Source organism: Eurypyga helias, unplaced genomic scaffold, assembly GCF_000690775.1.
Source record: "Eurypyga helias isolate BGI_N326 unplaced genomic scaffold, ASM69077v1 scaffold22407, whole genome shotgun sequence".
NCBI lineage: Eukaryota > Metazoa > Chordata > Aves > Eurypygiformes > Eurypygidae > Eurypyga > Eurypyga helias.
This window is the reverse complement of record NW_010260103.1, coordinates 49,997-74,724: the sequence shown is the minus strand read 5'-3', so window position 1 is coordinate 74,724 and position 24,728 is coordinate 49,997. Positions and strand designations below refer to the sequence as shown.

General features: G+C 49.6%; 1 protein-coding gene across 1 annotated transcript in view; it reads left to right on the top strand.

Annotated features, from left to right (window-relative positions):
- The window catches only part of ERI3 (ERI1 exoribonuclease family member 3), a gene marked incomplete at its 3' end in the record, with an annotated part of 85,910 nt that overhangs the window by 16,773 nt on the left and 44,409 nt on the right, over window positions 1-24,728 (top strand). The window contains exons 3-4 of the mRNA XM_010154940.1: window positions 3,568-3,627; window positions 5,858-5,949. Coding sequence (XP_010153242.1) covers window positions 3,568-3,627; window positions 5,858-5,949 — 152 coding nt within the window. The remainder of the gene's footprint in view (window positions 1-3,567; window positions 3,628-5,857; window positions 5,950-24,728) is intronic.

Genomic DNA, 24,728 nt, shown 5'->3' with positions numbered 1-24,728 from the left:
GAGCTGGTCATGCTGAGGACCTTACCAAACCATTGCAAAAATACCCTTTCATATTTGCAGCTGCTTTTTTGCAGAACTTATATTGGCCAGGTAGAGACCTGTGGGGTCAGGTGGCTCCTGCTAGGAGGTGTAGGGGTCAGCCCTGTGCCACTAGTGTGGGTTCCTCAGAGAGCCCGGGGGGACAGCCGTGATGTGCTGCGTGTCCAGCTCCTGCAGAGCCGCTGCCTGCACAGCTTCGGTGCTTGCCATTGACTTTCAGCTGGTTTATGTTTTCTGAAAAATACCCATTTTGCTAAATGCCAGTAACGGGCTTTGTCTAGGCACCTCTACTTAGGAAGGGTGAGATTTATTGGCCTTTTTGTCTACAAAGAAAGACCAGGCCTGATTATCAGATTGTACACCAGAGACAAGTGCTTAGGTAATCAGCAAACTGTCTTGGAGTAGAAATACGATTGTTTCCCAGATAAACTCTCTAAGAAAGCAGTGGTGTTGACACTACACAAGAGCCTGTCTGCTGTGCTGCTGCTTTCCCCTTTCCCCTTCCCTCGCTGCCTTTGCTGGGAAGAGATAGGTCAGCTCGGTGTGTGGGAGGATTGCCAGGGTTGCTTGATGTTACTCCTCGGGTCCGGATTACCATTCACTTTCCTCTTCATTCTTGAAGAAGGGTGTCTGCAAGGGTGGAGAGCTGGAGGTCACCCTCAAGGCATCCCGTTGCTTAGCTTTTGGTGTGTCTGTGCGCTCCCCTGGCTACTGAAGGTTCCTCTGGCTTCCCACACCAGTGGCCAGGAGCACGTCTTACAGTGCCGGCTTGCTCTCTAGCCCTCGTCTGCTCTCCCTTTCTCTTGACCCGCTTCTGTAAAACAACAGGTTGTGAGGCTTTTACGATGAGGGGTGTGCTGAATGTTTAGACAGAGAAGGTGGAAAGTGCTTGCAAGTGGTTAAAAGCTGTTGTTAGGTATATAAAGCTCATCATGCCCTTTTAGAAGATCCAAGTAGTTTGTCTGATGCCAAAGGAGGTTCATGCCAGGAGCTTAAGTGAAAGGTTCCCTCTACACAGAAGGTGCTTGTACAGGCTTTTTCATGGTACTTTGCTCTGTTTTTTATGATTAATTTTTATTGATTTTTTTTTTCCCCTGAAGAAACAGACAATAAAAGTACAAAAAGATAAATGCCTTACAGCTTGTTTATGTTCCCAAGTACCATGTGCTTCTTGGGATCGCCAGTGAAACTTTACAATTGTGCAGTTTCGTGGGTTTTATACTTTATGAAAGCTGCAAGACCAGGTAACGCTGCAGAGGCCCAATGCACAAGGTTGCGTGTTACAGATGGACGTGACTGAGAACAGAAAGGATCAGAAGGGGAGAGAGAGGCGAAATCTTGTCCCTTTTGAGCACTTTGACCTGTACTGAAATGTACCCATGGAGGAGGTTTTGTGTGATTTCTGCAGTGCGAATCTTGCACTCGTGTGTGCTTGGTGATGTGTTCTTGTACGGAGGAGTTGGTACTTTGCTTGGCCTGGCAGGGGAGGAGGGAAGGAGTCTTGGGCAAGATCAAGCAGAGACTCTTTGGTGGGACTTCTGCATCTGCCTTCTCGTCCCCCCTCCTCCTTATGGGAAACATCTGGATGAGGCCATTTCACTCCATCCTGCCATGGCCATCAGGGGTGGGGAGCTGAACAGATGCAGCCCTAAAGTTATCCAGAGTGGTAGAAGCCATTTACATTGGTGCTGGCTGTGATGCCAAGAGGTTGCCTGTCATCCTTTCCCAAAAGCCCATCTTTCAGCCACTTCCAGAGGTTTGATTTGAGCTGCCCTCCAAGAGGCAGAGCTGGAGGTTTGCAGTACGAGAGCTGTCCACCTCTGCCAGGAGAATGCATGGAGAGGAAGATGGCAAGAAAAGCAAAAACCGAGCCAGTGAGCTTTAGAAACTGCTCTGAAGAGCTGTGCATTAATCTCTCAAATCTATTTGCTTCTCAGTGTATGGGAAGTCTGTAGGTAGCAGCTGTTACCCAATTAAAGTACAGATTAATATAAAAACAGTTTCTGGAATATAAAAGAGTGTCTGTGTCCCTCCACTTCCTTAAAATTCCACCTCATAATGACTTGATGAACTTGAGAAACCCACCTAGAGGAACTCTGCATTCTTAAAATTAAAATACTTTCCCTAAAAGGTATATATTACTATTCCATGGAAGTCACTATGAGAAAATAATCTTTCCACTTACAGCTTATTCAGTGAGTCAGGTATTTGGTATTCATTAAATGTAATTACAGTTTAATTGGAGTTTAATCTCTTCTCTTTTTTTTTCCCCTTTCTTCCGAGTTCAATGCTGTAAGCCAAGCAGCCAAAGAAACGGAGGTAGAAACCACTGAGCTTCTTTCAGTTGCCACGCAATAATAAAGCAGAGCCCTGTGGTTTGTGAGAGGGCTTGTGTTTTACGAGTAGGTTGAGCTGATCGGCATGGAAGAGTTACTCCTGGGTGGAGGGAGGGCTGTCAGCACCTCTCCACTGGACGCTATGACTTTTGGGGGCTTGGATGCGTGTGCAGGCAGCAGGGCATGCTCCTAGGCTGTGTTTGACCTTTATTTTCTGAAACCCTGCGAGATGTGTAGCTTCAGGAAAGTGCCGTATGAAGTGAAATCCTGTAGTGTGCGCTTGTTTTAATAATGATTTTTTTAATTACTTGGGTGCATTGATGGCAAGCTACTGACCTCCGATATCCAATATGTTAAAAGACGGTTTTGTCAGTTGGAAGGCAGACAGAAAAATTATCTATTTTCCATGTGCCTCAAGCTATTCTGGGCAGACACAAGCACAGGCCCATGAGACCACATCTTTTTATGCCTGTGTCTAGCTTTAAACAGTCAAGCAGTCTGGGTACAGTCAGTGGGACTGTCTGTTGGCAGGAGACCTCTTCCTAAGGAACCTTCTGAAAAATAGGGTGGACCAGGATTCTGGAAGAAAGTGTGTTTTCTTCAGATTTCGTTCAGTTGCTTTAAATGCAATTTCAAAATGCAGAGGGATACTGTGGTGTACCGTGGGAAGATGCACGTGCTGGCTGCCCAGCACGGGGCAGGATGACTGGGTCCACTCTGGGTCTCGCTCAGCAGCAGTGATCTCTTCATCTATCACGGTGCAGTTTGGGTGTCATCATGATAACGGGGGAATGCCCAGAGACCCCAGGAGTTACCACTGCCTGTGTAAGTCAGAGCGACATCAAAGCTGGTGACATGTGTATTGAAAAAGGGCAGCATTTTGGCCGTTGTGCCGGTAGGTGAAGTAGAGGGCACCACTGCTCCCCAAGCGAGTCCTGCCCCATTGGGATTTGGCTGTTTTATAGCGTGGGCAGGAGCCACCCCGCATTTCTGTGTTTGGGATGAAGCTGTGCCCTTGCCTGTGGCTGGGGAGCTGCCAGAGTCGCTGTGCTGTGGCTGGCCCCTCAGCAATGTCCATGTGGGTCACAGGAGCATGTTTTGGTTGCAGCCAGATGGACAGGAGAGGAGACCTCTCTAATGATCTTTTTGAGTGCTGCTCTGATGCCTGCTTTCTGTTTGTCTCTCTTTTCAGCTGACTGGGATTATTCAAGGCATGGTGGATGGGCAGCCAAGCCTCCAGCAAGTGCTTGAGGTAAGCAGAGTAACCTTTAGTTCCTGAACTCTGACCTCCGGTCCTGTCGTCCCCTCTTCATCTCGTTCCCTGCACCCTCCCCTTGCTGAGAATCGAACCGCGTAATTTGACTATGATTACAGCTTCATTAGAATAACATTTGCTGTCACGTTGGTGACACGCTGCTGAGAGTATTGAACCATTGATCTGTCATCTCCAGCTGTTCATGTCAAGGGTGCTGACAAGATATCCAAACTCCTGCCAGTAGACAGGAGAAGAGGCGATTCTTGCTTGAGCCAGTTTTCAAGCACCAAGGCATTGCTCAAGACCGCTGCTCCAGGAGCTTCTGCCTTCATTTTTCTTTCCCCTCACTCAGCACTTTATTAAATTATTTTTTTTCTACCTATTTAAATGCTCAATAATACATGTAGTATAGAAAGAAAATACCTCTAAAATCTAATCCTGGAGGATGTGCAAATGCAGATATAGCCCTAATAATGCCATCTGCTTAATGTTGGATTCCTACAGCATTTAGGGCTTAATTACCTTGGAAGTATTTCTCCATCAATAGCTTTTGTTGGTAGTCAAATAGTGTAGGAAACCTCCTCAAGCAGAGCCTGCTCAGGCTGCAGGTTGCTGTTCGATGCATTGTCTCTGTCAGGATTTCCACTGCTGTGTTACCTAATTGTTCCTAATCAGAATAATTGCAACAATTGCTTATCTGAGGGAATCAAATTAAAGGCTTTAAAATCCTCCATGGAGACAGCACTTCATGGGCACTCACACCAGGGGACTCAGAAAGGTTGTTGCTGCTGTCCATCGCTCCGGGCAGTCTTGTGCGGGGCTGGCTGGAAGATCCCACAGCCCAGGGGAGGCAGAAGTGTGGCTGAGGGGCTGGATGCTGCTTTGGGGGAGCTTTGTTCCAGGGGGCTGTTGACAACTGGTTGCAGCAAGAAGTGCCATCCGCTGCCGGAAAGGCTGCGGCAGTGGCACGGGGATGAAGGTGGTGCTCTGCAGGGGTGACATCTCGCATCCGTGCGAACCCCCAGCTCTCCCTGGTGTTCTCCTGGGAGCACATAGCAGTGGTGCGTGTCCCTAAGCATATGGAAGCCTGTGCCGGCTTCCCCAGACGGCACTCTTTGCCTGGATAGGTGAATGTACATCACCACTGGAGTATTACAGAAAGTGGTTCGCTCTGTTTCTACAGGAGCTGCTTAGACTGTGGAAACACTTCTGTAGAATTTTTTATTTGGACTGAAAAGGTGTTCCTACAGCAGCACGTCTCTAGGTTAAAGTGAGATTTGGGTCAGGCAGCTTCTGCGGCAGGCTGGTTTATTCAGAAGCTGAAGGTGTTGAGCGAGGGAGATGAGGGGTTTCTCTTGCTGAAGCAAAGAAAATGCTGCTAGTGAGGCTGCGTAATAGCAGCTGATAGCCTGCCACCTGCCTACAGAAGATTTTGGGCACATCATTTGTTAGTTCTAGCTGGAATAAGTATCTGTGTAAGGGTTTTAGTCTAGGTTAGTTCCTCCTGGTTAATCCCCCAAGGTGGATGTGCGTCCTCTAGATTAATGTGGCCCATTTCTGAAGTGCTTCTGTCTGTCCCTATGGGAAATTGGTCAGGAATAGTGGATTCACTTTAAATCCACGCTGTCCCCTGAACAAGCACCTCCTCAGAACTGTAAGGAAGAAGGAGACCCAGCCTGGAGAGGAAGGGGATGCGTGGCTTTGCTTGTGACTGCCACACAGTGCCTGTGTGTGCCCAGCCCTTCCATTTCTCCCCTTCTCCATATCCCCTTGGAGCTATATGAGCTGGAGCATGCAAAAAACACTGTAGGTGAGGGATGCTGGCTCAGGATGCCTATGTTTTCTCCTTACTGGACAGGACACAGTTGCACTCACTACAAGCCCGTTTGGTACAGGGAGAGGGGAAGTGGAGGAGGAATGCCAGGTAACAGTGCTGTTGTATTGTCCCGTTAATGCTGCACAACTTCCATCCCTCCACAAGCAGAGCTGCTGTGGTGTCTGATAAGATCATCTCTGCTCTGGTTGCCTGATGTCTCCTATCAGAAATCTTCAAAGGTCCAAACGTGCTGTTGTTGAGATGGCAAGCAAAGAGAGAAGAGAGAGAGGGAGAGGGTGGATAAGATCACAATTTTCTTCTCTCTTGATTGCAAGCAGCTTATCTGAGTTTAACTGTTGTGGCTCGGCCTGTCTCTGCAAAACTCATCCCCTTTTCTTGCCTTCCTTTCAGAGGGTTGACGAGTGGATGGCGAAGGAAGGCCTCTTAGATCCCAGCGTCAAGTCGATTTTTGTGACCTGTGGAGACTGGGATTTGAAAGTGATGTGAGTATGGAAGGGGAGGGAGATTTTTCTGGGCTTTATTGCTGCATGTGTGCCTGTAGTGCCTATGTCTTTGTCCTTACAAGCCTCCAACTGTCCCTAGTCTTTGTTTCTTAGGGAAATCGTTGTTTGCCGTGCATAATTGGAAATGGAGGGTTGTTTAAGAAGCCAGGTAGGTGCTGGGTATAGTGCAAGATCACTGCCAAGAATATTCCCTGTAGAGAATGAATCCTTTCAGAATCCCAAGAAAGGTTTAAACTGAAGCTTTGTGATGTTTTTCCCTTTTATCCAATATACTTTCCAAAGGGATTGATATTTCTAAGCACATACATGGAATGCTTTTTCTGTACGCCCAAATCAAGCGATGGTCCTTACCAGACTTCTGCATGCAAGGTTTTCTCTCTCTCATCTTGGCACACTACCTGGATGTCGGTCATAGTCTTTGGAAAGAGAGTACAAGCCAAGTCTGGCACGCTTTGTTGCTGTTCTTACTGCTAAGGTCATCTTCATCAACTGGGCGACTGTATCTAGAGAGTACCGGCTGGGGACCTGCTCTGGGATCTGTGGGTGTCAGTGTATGTGCGTGTTTTGTTGTGAAAATAACTAGACCCCCAACCTAAAAATGTTATTTAAAACAACAGAGTTTAATGTCGAAGAATTAGATTAGTCTGATCTGTCAGGTGTCTGCGGATCAGTGCCATGTTCTGCTGAATTCACTTCGAGTCCTGTAATCTTGATTCGACATTTCCATTTCCTTAGAGCACTGGGTAAAGACTCCTGTTGTTATCACACCGCTAAAGCGTGGACTTGACACATCCCGTGCTAAACTGACATCCACAACTCGTTAGTAGCATTACTTGGTTTTCACAGTGACATTAGTTTTCCCAGGTTGGAAGCCTAAATAAACTGCACACAGCCTGGGAACAATCAGCAACAGTTCTTCCCTGTGGAATGGTCTTTGTAGAGTGGCAGCTCTTGGTGTGATTAGCGAGACGTGAGATAGGAGGACTGAAGCAGCAGCACAGGCGCTAGTGGAGATGAGGAATTAGCCGTGCTCCAGACAGGAGTGCGATATGTGAGCTTCTGAGTCAAAACCTGGGTCTCTACTGGGGTCGTGTCCAGAGCTGGTGTATATTGCCAATTCGTGTGTTACTGGTTCAAATTAAGAGCGAGGCTTATTTTTCTTCATATATCATGTTTAAACTTTTATTAGAGACCAGCACAGAGACGGCTGCAGGGATGTGCTAAACTTCTGGTTTTTACCTGTTCTCTTTTCTCAGTTCTTTGCTCTTGTATTGCTGTTCTGAGAGTCCAGCTTTTTGTGAGGGTTTTGAGGAACAGAACTGTCTGTGCTCAAAGTCCATCCTTCCATCCCTTTCACAGAGAGATACCAAGGTTCCCAGATAACGACATCCTAACTTGGTGTCTGTATGGAATGGGCAACCTTCTGAGTGGTGTTTTGGGTTGAGGGTTTTTTTTGTAGCTTCAACACTCTACAATAGGGAAATTGAGGTGAAGATGAGCCCCGCTTCTGGCAAGCTGTAGGGGTTGTGGGGTGAGTTGGCCTGGCAGGACATGCAGCGCGGGAGCAGAGATACTCAGTTCATCACTTGTGGTTTATTGCATGGATCATGCCTCACTAGTCGGCTGCAAAGGAAGACTCCACTCCTGGCCAGGAGGTTGCAGCGAGTGGTTCATTTCTCCCTCTTCCTTTTAAAAATTTTTTTTAAACCATTAACTTCAGAATTCGATCCTGAAACGTCTCCAGGGCAAAGCAGAAAATACATTTTGCGTCTCCAAGCACGTGGATAGCGGGAGCCTGGCTGCAGCCGCTCGGTGAGTAGCACGTCGCACCGCTCCGTCGCCGATTGGGCGCAGCAGCGTGTAGCGTCACATCTGATTAGTGCCGTGCCAGTGAATGAGGCTTGAGTGAGGACTCCCTGCCAGCTCTGACTTGTCTCATTTCCCATTACTTTTATCCGTCACCACAAATGCCGAGTCTCCCTCCTGAACTAATTAAGTTTGCGTGTGTTTAGACACATTGCCAAATAGGGTTTAGCAAAGCAGAACTGAGCATCTCTTTTTAAAGAGGGAAGGCAGAGAGCTGAAACAAGGCCGCTCAGACAGGGAGGTAGAGCCTCAGAGATGTGGAACATCTAGGAGGTGTTCCAGGGAATCACCCTTTACTTCCCTACAAGACTTGTGACGTAGCTGGTGCCCTTTGCCACGGTGTGGAGACTATATGCCAGGCATGGAAGGCTCTGGAGCAGTGGCAGGAGCGGTGGTGCTGCTTCTCCACATTTGGAGTGTGCTGGTGGAAGCATTGCCTGGTAGACACCCCACTGAGTTCCAGGGGAATTCAGATCAATGAGGCAAGTGCAGTGCTTCCTGGCTTAGGGAGCGGTGGCTTGGGGCAGGTCCATTCCCAACTCTGCTGCTCCTTTTCCCAGCTTCCTTAGGAATGACAGCTGCTTCCACAGCTGCCTGTGAAGCAAGCTGGAGTGCTCATACCCAGTGTCTCGTGTGGTTTGGAGTTCCTATCCTCTGTTCTCCTTAGCTCGGCTGTTGGTGGGAAACCATGCAGCTTTGCTCCTGGCTTCTCCAGCAGTGACCTGAGCATTTAGTTTGCCTTCTGTCTGCCTGTGCTGTTGAGGAGGCAGGGCATGGTGCTTTCTGGACAGACCTGTCTGCTGTGGGTGTTCCTAGTGGGTGCCACTGGTAGGTGCCAGGGCACTGGTAGTCGGAGTGAGGGGAGCAGGCTGGATGCCAGGTGGATGGAACAAAGAGGAAGAATATACAAGCCTGTTGGTGGTGGATGTGGGGACAAGGTGGGAAAATAGCCCTGTCAAAGCCAGGAGTTGCAATGTGTGTAGCACACCTATCTCAAAGAAAAGCGCCAGAGGAGTAGTGATTGTCAAGGTACATGTGCTGATGGTGTCTAGCACTGTCTGAGTCTGCAGGATTCGAGCTGGAAACTTAGCTGCTAAAGGACCTGCGAAGCTTTCTCTTGGCTCAGGGATCTGCAGGGAATGAGGCACTGTGTGGCTACAGACTTGCTTTCTCTTGAACGTTGGAGCTTTCTTGGAAGATCACAGAGGTGTTTGTCTGGCTTCCCTCTGGCGACAGGCAGCACTAGTCACAAGGTGCCCAAAAGAGGACACCATCTGGGAATGGCTTACGGAGGCTCAGCATGAGTCAAGGTCCTCAGCTGTGGCACCAAAGGCTTTGTCGTGCTTGTGGCACCATCGTCAGGAGACTCCCTGTTGGAAGGGTTTGGTTGGTGCTGCAGAGAGCCCATTGCGTGAGAGGACTCAGAAATGGGGCACTGATCCTCTACTGGCTGCGTTTGGATCAACCGGCTTTCAGCGCTCGGTGTGTGTGAACCAGGCTGGAATCGGGGAGACAGCAGCTCTCCTGCCACCCCTCCCCTTCCCTCTTGTTAAGATGCAATTTCTTTAATGAGGAAAACCTCTTGAGTAGGAACATCACCTTTCTGAAGGCTTGTCCTGACAAGGCAGTTCAAGCCGACAGAGTCGCATATCAACTTCAGCAAATATCAGTCACTCATTACAGAGACTCTTCTCCCCCCGCACCCCCCAGCAACACCCCTCGTTCCCAGACAAGGGAATGAATCACACTCCTGCTCTTGAATACATCATGACAAGTCGTGGTTCTAATGAGAGAGGGCCATTCATTCTGGGTGGAAAGTTCCCTGTGTCGACACAGAAATGTTATTAATTAAAGAGAGCTACCTGAATCAAAAGATGAAAGGAGCACCAGACCTGCCAAGCTAAAATATGAGTGGGGATACAGCCTCGTTAGGCACACGGTCCTCGGGCCTCGCAGTGCTCAGCAGGAGGATTCCTTTAGCCTGTTGCAAGGAGCTATCCTCCAAGTTTAACAGCTCCAGGGCCGGATTCCGACACCTGGTGTAGTCTGCTTTAGTGTTTGGGCCTCATCCCACACCTAGGATGGAACTGTCACTAGTGATTAGGCAAATTGCATTGATGGGGCATGGGTGGTGAGGGTAACGTGCCTCTGAAGGGCTGAGGGAGCCGCTGACGGCAGTTGATGGTTTTAGTGGGAAGAGGGTACTTGGTGTCTGCCAGGGTTGAGCCCTTGTAATGTAAGCTCTTTAGTGTGGTTTAGCTCCTCTGAAATGTCAAACTGCCTCCCTCCGTGTACAGAACCGCTTTACCTGCTCTTAAGCACAATGTGAATTAATCTTGGCAACCGAAGAAGCGTTTTTACCGTGTGTTCATAGCTGCAGAGCTGAGCTAACGGTGAGGTTCAGTGATACACCTGTGGTCATGCAGGCAGGGGCAGAGAAAAGAACTGGAGCCACATGTGCTGGATCTCAAACCTGCACCTTCATGTCAAGAGCATCAGTTAATCCTTCTACTTCCAGTCCTGGATCGTTCTGCAAACACAGTGAACATAGGTAAACATGCTTTGGTCTGTATGCCTCCGACATGAAGATGCTTATATTGCACTTTGTGTGGCTGATCAGAACATGCTAATTTATGTCTTCACAGGAAACTACTGCTCACAAGTTTTTTATTTTCTTAAATAAGTGTTAAAAGGCAAGTACTCTCTAATATAGTGATAAAACACAGTGAAGTGTCTTGAAATGTTTATAGCCCTTGGTGCTCTTCCTAGGTTGCATATTAGTAAATTCTGAGCAGTAAATTGTACAATCCCTTAATTTAATCTTACTGTTTTAATTCTTTCTTTGCAAGTTACACAGGCTGGGAGGATGCTTGCCTTCTCGGACCAGCTCTGAGTATGGCAGTGGGTTGGTCTTTCCAGCCTTCTGTCCTGGAGGCTGGGTTTGAGATCAGCCTGAGGTCATGAATGAAGGAGGATTGATGGTGTTAGTGTTCCCTGTGTAGGCTCTTCTTTATCACGGGACCAGGAGGGGGTTGGTAGGCTCTGCCTGGGAGAGAAATTGCAGACAGGCAATGAATGGAGTGAGTGGGACCACTTGGGGGGGGGGGGGGGGGGAAAGGCGGGAGAAAGGTGTAGGGTGTGCTGGTTGGGTGGCAGCAGAGCGGGAGGTATGCTCAGAGGGTGGCTGTGGGCGTAACAGGAAAGAGCTGGTAACAAAAGAGAACAGTAATCTGCATTTAAAAAGCACTAAAACAATTCCTTTCAATCCAAGATCTTTGGATTAGCTTGTTGTTGATTTTAATGGGGATCATTTTGCTGACCAAGCCTATGGTGTATCTCTTCACACAGTTAAGTTGGCTGCAGGAAGGGGGGGGGTGTGAACTACAGTGCAGGGATGGGACTGAGTATCCAGGGTCAGGAACCTTTCGAGTCAGCTTTGCTGATGGAGTCGTTCATGTAATTACATCCTAAAGTGCTTTGCTAGAGCTAAGCAAGGCAGCCTTGTGAGCATGCTCTTCTCTACCACTTACAGGGAGTAACACTGACCCCATCCACTTCTGCGACCCTGCAGACCAGCTTTTTGGTTTTTAGAGGAAATGGTATCACTTACAGAAAATAAATTTTGGATTTTAAGGTTCCTTCTCTGTTCACTCTTATTTAAAATGAATATAGCACACTTGACTTTTGTTGTCCTCCGCAGCGGTTCCCCTGGCTGCCTCCTGTTCTTGCATTTGTTTAAAATCCATTGGTTGCATGAGCTTCTGCAAGGTATGTTGCCTGAGAAGTGTGACTCTAGAATGCCTTTGGGTTAAGCCTTGGACATGAAATCTTTGTATAGGGATCATCATGCAATGGACTATCACCTTCAGGTCTGCTACTTGTCTGGTGCATCATAGCAAAGACATTTGTCACAGTCAGGGCTGTAGTGGCCACAGATTTATTGAGCTGTGATGCCCAACGCACTTTGGAGAGCATGGACTCTGCTGCCTGGGAATTAAGACAAAAGAAGTTGGAAACAGCATAGAGAATGGTGGAGAAACTTGGAATAAATTTACAGTGTAGGGAGGAATGAGACAGGCAAGTAGTTTATTTCCAGCACTGAACCGTTGGGATGGAGTAATGAATGGAGAAGGTGGATTTTCCATCCCTGAGTAACTTAACTCAAGCAGTTTGGAAACAGTCATGCTGGACAGAGTGCAAGCCGTTGGTCACGGTGTCATCTACTCATACAGCCTGGTGCAGGAATCACTAAGGTGAATTCTGTGTCCAGTGTTGTCATGAATTTGGGCAAAATGGTTTCAGAATCAGTGTGTCTGTAATGGATATTTGGTAAAAAGCACACCCTGACCTCTGTCTGTATGAGAGAGCCCTCTAATAGCAACTCAACATCATGGTTATCCTGCGCCCTGGGGAACGGAAAAGCTGTTGGCTTGGGGATGACGGAGAATAAACCACTGGAAGGCTGTTTGCCATCTGAGCTTTGTCGTTTTGTTGCGGCATGTGTGAAAAATAGGATTAGCTTCACAAAGTGGGAAAGTTACTCCTTCAAAAAGCCTAATTTTTCTAGTGTTAGACAGCCGTGGTGTTTCACGCTGGGGCTAAAATGTCAGCTGTCTCCCTTTGGATCCCAGCTCTTCTTCCCAGCCGGAGCAGAGCAGTTGTGTGTTGGCACGAGCGCTGCCTTCCCAGTGGCTTGGCTGGGAGTGGTGCTCTCACAGCCTCTCTGCTTAGAGACCTCTGCTTGAAGAATACTGCTGGCCTGGGAGCAGCGTCCTTCCCCTTTCACTTGCTCTATTCAAGCCTTGTGTAGTTTGGTAGCTTTCTTGAAATAGTTTTATTTTGTTTGTGTGTTTGTTTCCTGTTGGGAGCCATTTTCCTGGATGGGTTTAATCCCTTTCCTCCTGAAGCTCCTGGCTGGCAAAGACCTACTGGGCCATCTTGAGGTCATCCCTGGTATTTTCCCTCCAGCGTATTCTGTGCCTTGTCCAGCGACTCTCTGTATCCTGAGGAGCGATGTCTGGGGGTACGCAGCACTCTCAGGAGGGTGCCAGAGCTGCAGGACTAACTTTCTGAGCCGAGTCCATCCCACGATGGAGTCACCTTTTCCTGCATGTTTGGCCAGGGTGCTGCCCTCCGCCTGGCACCCCAAAAGCAGTGTCTCGTGCTCAGAGATTGCTCTGGACCAGGCATTAGCGCTGATGTGGGGCACGTGGGGGTGATACTAGAAGAAAGAGCAGAACTGAGGAGTTTGGGGGAAGAAGACTGAGGAAGCAGGGATGTGTGAACAGGGATGCTCATACTGCCCAGAACTTCATCCTGCCTTGGTCCCACCAGTGTTGTCTGCCTCTCTGAGCAGGGCTTTCTCCTTCGCTCCACCCGGAGCCTACACTCTGGGACACCCTTTTTTTCCCTCTGTAGGTGCCCCTTGGCCATCTCTAATTTCCCTGCTTCAGTTTTTCCGTGCGGGTGTTGAGCCGGGTCTTGGTGCTGACCATCGGCCAGCATCTCGGAGGTGCCTGGGACCGTCTGACTTCAGCTCCCTGTCCCTGCCTGGAGTCACGTGTGTCCCCTGCAAACCAGGCGGAGGCAGGAGGCTGGTGGGAGGTTGCCAAGACCTCTCCTCCAGCTCGCTGTGCTCCCAGCTCTGAAGAGAACTGTTACATTTTATGGACCATTTAGCTTCCCAATGGTGATCCTAATTCTTCACAGCATGTATGTGCCATTTCTTGGTTATTAAAAGGACCCCTGAAAAGGAGCTGCCCTCTGAGTCAGTGCTCTTCCATGCAGCTAATTGCAGGAGGGGTTTGCTTAGACTGAGGCTTAATATTTCCAAACTCTCCCTGTGCTACGAGGGTGAATTAATACCCGGGTCTCCCCGCGGCTGCAGGGACTGACCCTTGTGTGCCATCAGTAAGTAGGCAGGGGAAGAACACTTCTGCCGGGAGTGATTCAGACCTGGAATTGCTCTGGAGGAAGTCCACTTGCTTTCTGCGCAGAGATCAAGGGCGCTTTAAGGGCTGGCTGGCCGGGTGTCTCAGTCTTTCATCTCGATATCCTTATATTGTGTGACACTTCAGGTGCCAAAATAGCTTCCATTCTTTGGGGGCCCGAGCAAGCCCCACACACACCGGGAAAGGAGTGATTACCTTGGAATGATAAGTCAGACGAAGGATGGATGGCTGTGCTTGCACAGCAGGCATGGGATGGAGGGATGGATGGGAGATGGTTCAAGGGGAGCTTCTTGTCAAGTCACTCAGCTGCATATGAGAAAACAGAGACGGCAAGCCATTAGGCCGTGTATTTCAGGTGTGAGGAAGCTGCCAAGGTCTCCTGGCATTGCGAAATGCCAAGTGAAATGTTACTGCCACGCGGAGCACAGCAGTGTGTCGGAATTAATGAGACCGGTGTAGGGAGAGCGCACGTGGCCGGTCGGAGGGTCAGCGTGTGTGAGGGTGATAGGCTTAGGCAGGGGTTTGTCATCAGGGTTGCCGTGCTTGGGAAGTGCGGTCTAACGGCAAGGCCGCATGAAAAGAAATTGGAGCTTCCAAGGAGAGTGCTAAAAGTCACGGATTGCCGAAGTTTTTTTGCGTTTGCTGCAGGCCTGAAGCAAATCACTGGCTTAAGGGGCTCTAAGCACTTGGGTCTTGCACCGGATTTACAGGTAAGGTGAAATTAGGAGGGGGCCTACGTAATTAATTCCTCTTGCTGTGCCCAGGATGGGAGATGATTTTGACTTGCCACTTCTCCTCAGAAGTTTCTTCAGAAGCTGGTAAGGACTCTGGTTGTGAAACCCGGGAAGCAAAGAGGATCCCTGGGTGCCTGACAATTCCTTTTCTCTGCTGGTTCTTTCTCGCAGGCAGCCTCGGGCTGCCTGTCTCTTTGTTAAGAGAGTGACAGCAATGTGACACTGTGAAAATAATTACTAACAAATCATGGTGGTGACTGCAAACAGCTCGCTGTCTTCAGAGGCATGTCAGGGAGCATTAGAGCAGGGCCGTGGGAGCGGTTGAGCGGCTAGGGGCTCTTTCTCTGCTCTAGGCTGAGGGAAGATCTTCGGAGACCTTTGGCACCCGCCACCCCCACATCATTCCCTTCTCGTTGGCTTTTTCTTTCTTTCCTCCCTTCCCTGCCTTTGCCATCAATAATTAAGCCCATTAATTGCACAGTGAGTTCAGGAAAGCTGCAGACGGTAAGACCAGGCTTCTGCCCTCCCTATGTTCAGCAACCAGCCACAGAGCAGTGAAGGAGTTTCTGGAGGGGTGTCGTGCACAGAGCACATCCAAGCTCTGTGTTTCCTATCTCGCTGCCCTGGGCAGTGATGTTTATTAGCCGTGTGCCCTAGGAATTCATGGGCTGCTGGTACAGTTGGAGAATGGCCGTGTCCTTGTCCTCAGGAGCCTCCAGTCTCAGTGAACCTGAAAGTAGGTTTGTATTTGTGCAGAGCATCACAGCAAATGTTCAGTCAACTGTCATCTCCAGCAAAAAAAATGGTCAGACAAATGAGAGGTCCTTCCAGGATGCAGTAGGGATGTCACCAATCAGCGTGGCTGAAGCTGGAGGTGAAGATGATCCGTCAGAGAACAGACAGTGGACAGGTCACAGGTGAAGAAGGTGGTTGGTACCAAACAGAGCAGCTGGGGAGTCTCTGCAGGGATGAGGCCCCTGTGGCCCTGTTGGAGCAGGGACCCTTCTGCAGAGCAACACACAGTCTGGGGGAAGCTCTCTGTGAAGCCTCTCATTATATGGCTATAAAGCTCCCTCCAAAGGGACGGTCTAGCAGGGATACTGGCAACAAACTGGAAAGCTGCTGCTGGCTGAAGTGTCCTTCAACAGCACTGATCACCAAACCCCTGGGCAACCTCTGAGGGGAGTTCACAGCGTCCCCTCCTTGTTCTTGGTGGTGTTTCATCCTCCAGTTTGGGAAGAGGCCATGCCGTCTGGCAGTTACCTGTGCAGAGGAGCACTCTGCCAGGAGAAGCAGGAGTGGGTGGGAGTCTGCTCCCAGGCGCCTGCTCCACCAAGCAGCCCTCTTATTCCCCTAGTTACTGGAGTGATTTTCCCAACTGTCACATCTGTAAATAATGTTTCTGGCGTATCTAGCTAGATGCAGAGTGGCGATGGAGCGGGGGGAGGGCTGGCGCTGAGGGTGGCTGTAACAGCCCCTCTCCCCAACTCATACAATATTTATGCAGGGCTGGGAGTCGGCGGCACTGACCTCCGGGTCGTGCTGTTAAACAGCTCCCGCAGCCCCTGCATCCTAATTGCTGCACTTGTCCTTTGCTCTGGAGGATTCACTGCTCCTGCTCTCTGGCGAAGCAAACACTAATGGCAGCTCGTGCTTGGAGGTGGGGAGCTGTCTCTTCCCCACAAGGAAAAGACAAACTTGTTTCCCCTCGTGCCGATGTGATTTGCGGCTGCACAGAAACCTGTGCTCAGACCCAGCTACACGACATGCCAGGCTGCCCGCTGCTGCCAGCCTGGAGGCTGTGCTGAGAGCCTGTGGAGTTGTTATGTGTGTCATTTTGGGGTATGTATCGTCACAGAGGATGGGGAAGGGGCTTATCCCATCCCTCTGTCTTATAGGATTTTTGTCTACCCCTTAGTAGGGAGAAGGAAGAAGAGGCAATCGCAGAAGTCAGTTGAGAGTAGACCTGGACAGTGTGGTGGCAGAGATGGTGCCAGGAAAGAAGAGGGATTTAAACGGCATCAGAAGGCAGAATGGCATGTTTTCTTGTAGATAAATGATCTGCTTCAGCTAGTGAGAAGAGAGGTGATGCAGAATGCTGTAGACCCTCTGTGTGGGTGAGGGGTTCCTGCCCCCCTTGCAAGTGGTACAGCCGTGGCTGGAGGTGGAGAGGTTTTTCACTTGGCTGGCAGGGGCTTTCAGCTGGTTCCAGTCATTCAAGAAAACCCAAAAGATAAAGCGCTCTGATTCCTAGAGCTGCCATGGCTTTTCCCCATGCCATTCGGCTGGGCTCCGTCCTGCCTGGGGCTTCACGTCAGGTGTCTGGGAGTCCAGTGACCCGACTGGCCACCCACGTCCCTTCTGCTGCCTTCCTGACTTGGCAGGTCCCCTTTGTGACTGGAAAAGCGCTGTTTAGACTGGAGACTAATGGCCTTTAAGTGACGTGATTGTATTATGTTAAGCGTCTATAGGCTTTACCATTAGGCATTAAGCAGTTTATGACTCATAGCAGAGAAGCCCTAGTCCTGACGAGTTTATACGCTAAATGGTCTGGACAGGCCAGGAAGCGGTGAGGTTTGCTCCTGCCTGTCGCACAGCAGGTCTAGGGACTGGGACAGGACGTGTCTTCCCAGCCCTAGAGCAACGCCTTGGTCTAGGTCTTGGCGTGTTCCAGTTTCCTGGAGAGAAATACTTTTCCGATAGGAATTATGCGGTGGGAGGAGAAGCACATTTAATTTTAGCTTAATTTCTGTGCATGTTTTGCTTTTGAGGGAGCTTAGACATGATGCGTTGGGGGGGCGTCCATTGCATTAGATGTATACCCTACAGTATTCTGCAGCAGGAGACTGAAAACTCCCTCTTAAAACAGCTGGTATGCGGAGGACCAGGCGATTACTAAATTAGTGTCTGTATGAAACACTTCATAAGAGACCACCTAGACAGAGGAAGGACACGCTCTGTGTAATCAGGCTCTGCTGCAGTGTGAATCACAGAATAATTTAGAGATCTCTAATCCAGCCCCCTGCTCAAAGCAGAGCTAACTTCAAACTTAAATCAGGTTGCTTAGGGTCTTCTCCAGGGGAATCTGAATGGCTCCAGGGGAGGAGATTCCCCCACCGATCTGTTCCAGTGCTTTATTATCTGCACCGTGAAGAGTTCTTCCTGATGACAGACCAAAGTTCACCTGCTGCAGCCTGTGGTCATGATGGGTGACTTTCCCTGAGAACGTGCCTGTGTGGTTGATGTACACAGTATCCAACTTCATACACTACAATTCCTAAGATGTATTTACTGAGCAGACAGACTGTCACTGCAAGCTTGTGTGTAGAAATCTGGTTTTAAGGGGTTTTCATAGTGTCAGGTTCCCAAGGCTGGGAGGCCAACCTCATCCTTGGAGTCTTTCCAGTTTCTCTTTCCTTGGGAGCAGTGTGATGCATTTCTGGTGTCAAAGGGAAGTCCACCCAGTTGTCCTCCCTGTCTGGAAGGGCGAGTTGAGAACGTTTGCTCTACCACCGATCTGGAGGACTTGCTGTGGAGGAGTGCAAAGCTTCTGCCTGCTGCACTCCTAACCTCAGCTGAATCGTGGAGCCAGCAAGCTCCGGTTTCCTGCTTGGTAATTAAGTAGTTTTTTTAAAAATCAAAAGGCTCAATTCAGATCCTGCTCTCCCTGGCTACTTACTAACTCCAGGTAGAGTTACTCCAGATGTACTCCCACACGCACAGCAGCAGAATCAGGCCCAGTAAATAGAGCTATGAATCTTTTTAAGAGAAGCTGTTAAGCGGTAGCACATAGATTTATTGTAGCATCATGTGTGTGCAATTGTTGATGAACATCTTCTGTTGGAGGCTGGATACCTGCTGTGTTACTGCCTTGCTTTTAATGTTGAGATAGCATCTCTGCCGGCATCTGGCTGACACGCAGACAGATACACATAAAAGGGCCAGATCTGGCACGGTGTTAAATGCCTTCATGTTTCATTAAGGGTGATGGCAGAGGAAGGCACGCAGTGCTTTGCAGGACAGGTGAGTCACCACGAGCCACTTGCCCTGTGTGCTTTTTGTGGCAGAATTATTTTCCTAGTGTATGCGTTGCTGTGGTTGCAGTCTGGGGTAACAGCCTTTACCTGCTGCTGGGAAAGCATGGGTGTTGAGATTCTCCCAAATTTCTTAGTGCCCAGCAAAGATTTAGAGAAGAGGGATCTGGCTGTTAGCATACAGTGGGTGGTGGGTGTTCAGCCATTTCAGCCAGTGCTACTGTGAGTCCCAGAGCTTACAGCTTACCTTTTAAGCTTCCCAGGAAGGAATATGCCTGGGAGAAAGAGAAAGCAGTGCTGTCCAGAACGGGTATCACAGGAAAAGAAAAAAGGTCTGAAAGTGCCAGGTATTAGCCTCGCTGCTTAGCTTGTGTTTTTTGGCCTCATTACACTAATCCAATTAAAGATTACTGGAAAAAGCTAACGCACACTCCAGTGAAGGGGTTTGTGCGGCAACTGCTTTCCTTCCTGGGCAGCTGGAGTGGCCCTAGTCATCTGGTGCATTACCACACCTCCCCGAGCCCTGCAGACCCAAGTTGGGCCTCCGCATGCCGTGGTATGTGCCCTTCTCCTGCATCATGTCTCTCTTATTACTAATGGAGCATGGATGCATTTTAGCTGCTGGTCAGCCCTCATTAATATCCAGAGATGACAGGTTGACATTTGTAAAGAAGACTTGCATTGACCTTCATGTTGTGCATCGGTGCGGTTGCCATGCGGTGCCCTGTGCTGGATGCTTCTTCCTGCACTGCCTCGGGAATGCATTTGTGTTAGCAAAGGGACAGGCTGCTCTGTAACCCTTTGCTGCTGTCGGGGACATGGGCAGCATGTCTGGATGTCCCTGCATTCCTCTGCCCATCCCAAGGACTGGTCCCTGTAGAGTCTCCATCCATCCATCCCAGTGAATGGGATTTGGGGTGTGTTGGGGTTGCACTTGTGGTTCCTTGTGGAGGTTGTTATTTGGGTACTGGGCCCTTGATGGAAGACAGCTTCATGCTAAGGGCCATATCCCATCTGCTTCCTTCTGGCTCCTGTCTGGAGATGCAGCAGAAGAAAAGGCTGCGCTGCCCAGGCATCCTGAGTGCTGTCAGTCGCCTGTCTGTCCCCCGACCTGTCCCATCCCGGCTCGAGGACTGCAGCTCAGCAATGACATTTATTAACAGAGGGGGCTTTGAAAAAAGGCAGGCTGCTCCTGCAAAGGCTCCTCGCTCTAACTCCGTCTCTTCCTCTCGCTAGCCCGTCTGAGGCAATGGCTGCTGGTGTTGAAATTCATTAGTGTTCCCTGACAGGCGATGGAGGCTTGCTCTGTCTGTTCCCACTTCCCTGCTCTCATGTCCCTGCTTCACGCATGCTGATATTTAAAGCTGATGTGTGGCTCGTAGGCTTGTTGCACTGTGACAAGTTTGGGGGTGGTTGAGACAACTGAGAGGGTGGAAGGAAAGCAAAGAGGGAGGGAGGGAGATGGGACCTGTCTCAGGGTTTTTTGTGAAAGCCCAGGGCCTTTCAGACCCTCTCCAAATGTATTGTCTTTCCACAGCTGCTGCTTGTGAATTTTAAGTACAGCCATGCTGGGCTGGTTTGGCCTGCAGTGATGGGGACAGGGAGGGAGAGAGCTGTGGGTGTGCCCGGTGAGAGCCGGGTACAGACATATGGCAAGGGCTCATCCAATGGAAATCAAGGCTCCTCTGGCTTCTCTACAGGTCTGTGTGGCTGAGGAGCATGTGAGTGGTGTGCCAGAGGTCTGGCAGGGGGCTTTATCCCTCTGTCCTTCCCTTTGGACAGGAGCATGAGGGGAGACTGGCTCTGCTCTTGCCTCTTTGCACTGAGTGGCATGGTGACTGCAGTGCTGGGGAGGAGACATCTACCTACCAAAGCCTTGGATTACACAGGAAAGCTGATCCAATATAACTTGAATTGTTAGGATGGGGCAGTTGGGACTAGGGGTATTTTTTGGAGGTGAGGGTCAGCATGCTTCCATTTCCATAGGCTGCAGCGTGGCTTGAGCTGTGCTGTGTGCCCAGGGTGCTCTGCTCGCATGCAGGTGCTGTGGCATCATGCCGTGGAGCCCTCCTGGCCCAGCACGGTGGTTTCGGCAAAGCCCGGCCAGGCTTTCTGCACCTCGGTGAGATGCTCCTGCTGCTGCAGCGCTCTGGGGCAGGGTCTGACCCCTTTTTGTCCCCAGGCCATTGAAGCCACCTAGCTGGGACTTACTGGTTTAGCCAGCTTTGGATCAACCTAAAGCCACATCTTTGGGAGGGTGTGGGTTTACTTACATTCTTTTAAATTCCTAGTTTGTTCCAGCTCATGTGAGGTTCAGCACAGACAGGTGTGGCCTTGCCTGTCACGGTGCTGTTCCTCTAACAAACCATCTCGACTGCCTTAGTACAGGATGTTATTCTCTCACTAGCTTTCTCTGTTAGGAGAGGGCACCCGGGCTTTCCTCTTGAGCAGGGAGACATCCCACTCTACATTGAAAGAGAGTGGCACCTCTGCGCCGAGTGGTCCAGAGCCATGTCTTAACCAGCCTTGCTTTGAACAGGGGTGCAAGGCTGAGATGGTTTGACTGTTCCTCTCTTTGGCTGTCACCTTGTCGCTGTTGTGCGCTGCAGCTTCCTTCAGGCTTTCCAGCCCTCCTTCCGTGAAGGATTTCCAGGGCAGTAGCCTCCCTGCCCTCTCCTTTGCAGCCTGGTGCAGTGGGGTTGACCAGGACACAATTAAAATGTTCTGCATCTCTTACAAGTCAAGGTCTTCAGGGCATGGATGTTTTGGAAGGCTGAGACCAGGTCTATATAAAACAAAATTTAATGTCCTTTTATCTTTCCCATAGAGGGACTTGTTCTTTTAACTGGCTCAGTATCAATACACCCAGCATGTAGAAAGTGGCCCAATTTCTTTGTCTCCTGACATCCTGAACCCAGAAGCAGATGGACGGTAACCAGCTCTGATTAGTTGGGAGAATCAAGCATTAATTTTTTATATGCCAGGACCAACCTGAGTGATTGAAATCAATTACGGCTGCCCCTCCCCCTTCCATGTTAATGTGGTGGCTTTGAGCAGAGACGGAGGGACCTGTTGAAATGAGAAACCCCTATTTCTTAGTTTGACCCCCTAGATAATTAGGGTTAAATTGATATGCTATCGCACTGGTGACACATTTTATCTGCCTCTGTTTGTACAAGAGGATACAATAGTGGAGGAAGGACCAATTTGTGCCCCGCTCTAGCTAACCAGACCGAGATAAAAGGTGTCACTAGTACGATAACATTCTTGCCTCATGCTCCTTTATTGTTGCTCAATTTGCCTTTTTTTTTTTTTTAATCCTGTTCTTTTTCTTTCAATACCCTTGGTCATATTTTAACTCCATGCCATCGCATAATGACGCCCTGCTAAATGTGTGTGGAGATAGGCAACTCTGGCTGACAGCCTTCCCTGATAACCGAATTCCAGCCCATCCATCACTAGACTGCTCTCCTTAACTTAAGGAAAGTGATAACTAAAGCAAGGCCGTTTATCACCGCCGAGCTGTGCGCTTCTTGCTGCCTTGGAGAGAGACAGCTTCAACAGGAGAAATGCAGCCATGTCACCTCACCTCCCATTTGCATCCCGTTCATCTCCAGGCTCCATTTACCCTGCAGAGTGGAGGAGCAGGGCTGGGTAGAAATCAGATCTTGGGGTGATGAAGCTCCCTGAAAATGGTGCCAAGCTGCCACTGCTGCCCACCATCCAAGGAGGACTTGGACTTCCGTGGCTGGCAGAGGAGAGCACGCTACCTGCTGTCACTTGCTGTTCTGTCCCAAGGGGACCTGTGTTTTGGGAGTGGGCAGAAGCGGTGCACTCGCATCTGCTTCTGGGAGGACAGACTGTACCAGAGCTGCCTTGGAGGCTGGAGAATTGCACAGCCATTTTTAAGTTTCTCTCTATCAAGTGCAGTCATAACCTGAAGACGAGGTGTTTGGCTCTTCTGGGAGCCAGCTTCCTTCCCAAGGAGTGAGAGCTCCAATATTTTGGGAGGCAGTGAGACCTCGTTCAAAAGCTGGAAGGATCATGGGATGTTGAATGCAGTGAGGTGTGCCGTCATTCCATCATTTCTCTTCTCCCTTACCTAAGCGAGGGCCGAATCCTGAGTTCTTTGCTCCAGCAGAGCTGCCCCCATGAGCAAGGCTGACTCCTGCAAGAGCAGGAAGCCATACTGAGCGTAAGAGCATGTTCACCAAACAAGCCGCTCGAGTGAATGGTGGCCCTGATAAATGGAGGTCCTGGTACTGCTGTTCCCTAGGAGAGCCACAGATGTGCTTTGTCCACTCCAACCCAGAGAAGATGCTGGAGAAACTCCTGCCTTGTCCCCAGGCTGAGGAGTGGGTGACCACTGCAAGTGACAAGCTTGGACCTGGGGAAAACATACTGCAGGGGTGTTTTCCTTCCTGTAGCTGCCTGGGGACCTGGTTTCTGTGCAGTGAGAGCCCCTGGTTCCCTGTTCTGAAAGCGCTGCATAACCCAGACTAGAGCAGACCCCGGGACAATCCTTGGCTAAAGGCAGGCACTGGGTGTCTGTATCCCTGCTGACCTGGAGCCCCCAAGCCTGCATCTTCCAGCTTGAGGAGCAGACTGATGCTTTGGTCTGTGCTGCTGACAGCCTCCCAGGTTACACCACGAGCGTAGGTCTTCCAGTGCTTGAAAATCCTGGTGAAGTCTCTCTGGTGCTAATTTGAAATGGGGGGAGCACAAGCACAGAGAGGGCAGAGGAATGTCCTTAGGTCATACGGCTTCACAGGCAGTTTCTGGGGTTGTTACTTGTTTGCAAAAATGGGTCATTTATTTAGTTGACATATTTATTTGGAGCATTTATTTTCTCCAATTAAAGACCCACTGTCCAGCGCCCAGGGCATACTGCCATCAGTCTCAGGGTAGAAGCAAAACCAGGCTGTCCACTTTGCTGGGCCTTTTGGTCCCACAGGGATGGAGACGCTTTAGATGTCATCCGTTGCACTGGGTGGTTAGCTGTCAATTCCTATGGCTAACAAGAAAGATGCTGTACTCACTTCTTCTGGGCCCTATCCAAATGTTAAGCGAAGTGATAATTATTCCTCTAACTGAAGCTGGGCTGAGACCTGTATTGACGAAAACCTCTTGGGTTGGGAGGAGAAACCCAACTTTTAGTAACAAGGGAGGTTAAGCTGATGATGTGTCTGTATTAGACCAGTAATTTGTTTTAAATGGTTCCTTTTCTTGTGATCTTTTTTTAATTTGGGCACCAATAGAAAGCAACTTTCCTGGAGGAAGAGCTTTCTTAGTGGGCTGGCGGGGTCTGTTTAACTACGGGATGTCGTGGACATATGTGTAATGGCTGTAAAATGCATGGACCAGGCTGCTATTTATGTGACGGCTGTGCCATCGCGAAGAGTGACTCCAGGTGGTTATTTCAGCACGATGGTGCTGGCATCAGATGAGCTGTGCCCCGAGATGAGACTGCGCTGTCAGCTCACATTGCTTACCCTGCAAATCGCCGTAACCCTGCTGCTTGCAAGCTCATGCTTTTGACAGGCTTCCTGCTTTCAGGGAGATTCCTCTGGACCTCCTTATTCAAATGTGTTTGTATGACTTAAATTATTGCTCCTAAATGATGACATGTACATCTTTTCAGGATGAGGCATGGTTTTGTCGCAGAGAGTCTGTTCCTTTCTTAGCCTGAGCAGGGCTCACAAAGCCAGTACACAGCTGAGGCTCAGTGTGTGCTGGCACCCTTGGCCACATATTCCCAGGAGATGCACTGGAAATGTTTGCCAGCTTCCTTTCTTCCTATAGAAGTGGAGGCAGCATCAAGACCAAATCACTGTGGTACTGCACTACCCTGAGTCTCACATTATCTGCAGGTGCCTTATCTGTGTCCCTCCTTCATCTCCTTAGTGGGAAACAGCTTTCAGGGCTGAAGAGATCCTGCCCTGTTCACCAGAGGGTTTGGAGCTGGGCTGAGCACTCAGGTACTGCATGAGGTGCTGGTGGTGCACCCCAGCTCAAGGATTGTATCGCTTGTATCCACATCTGACCAGAGTTTGTTCCTGAATTTCAGCCTTGAACCTGAAGTCCAGTCTGGGTTATTCACTCTTTCGCCTATGAAGAGTGGGAGAAGACTTTGCCCTGGACATGGTCTGTGCTGGGATGTTTGAGGAGCTGAT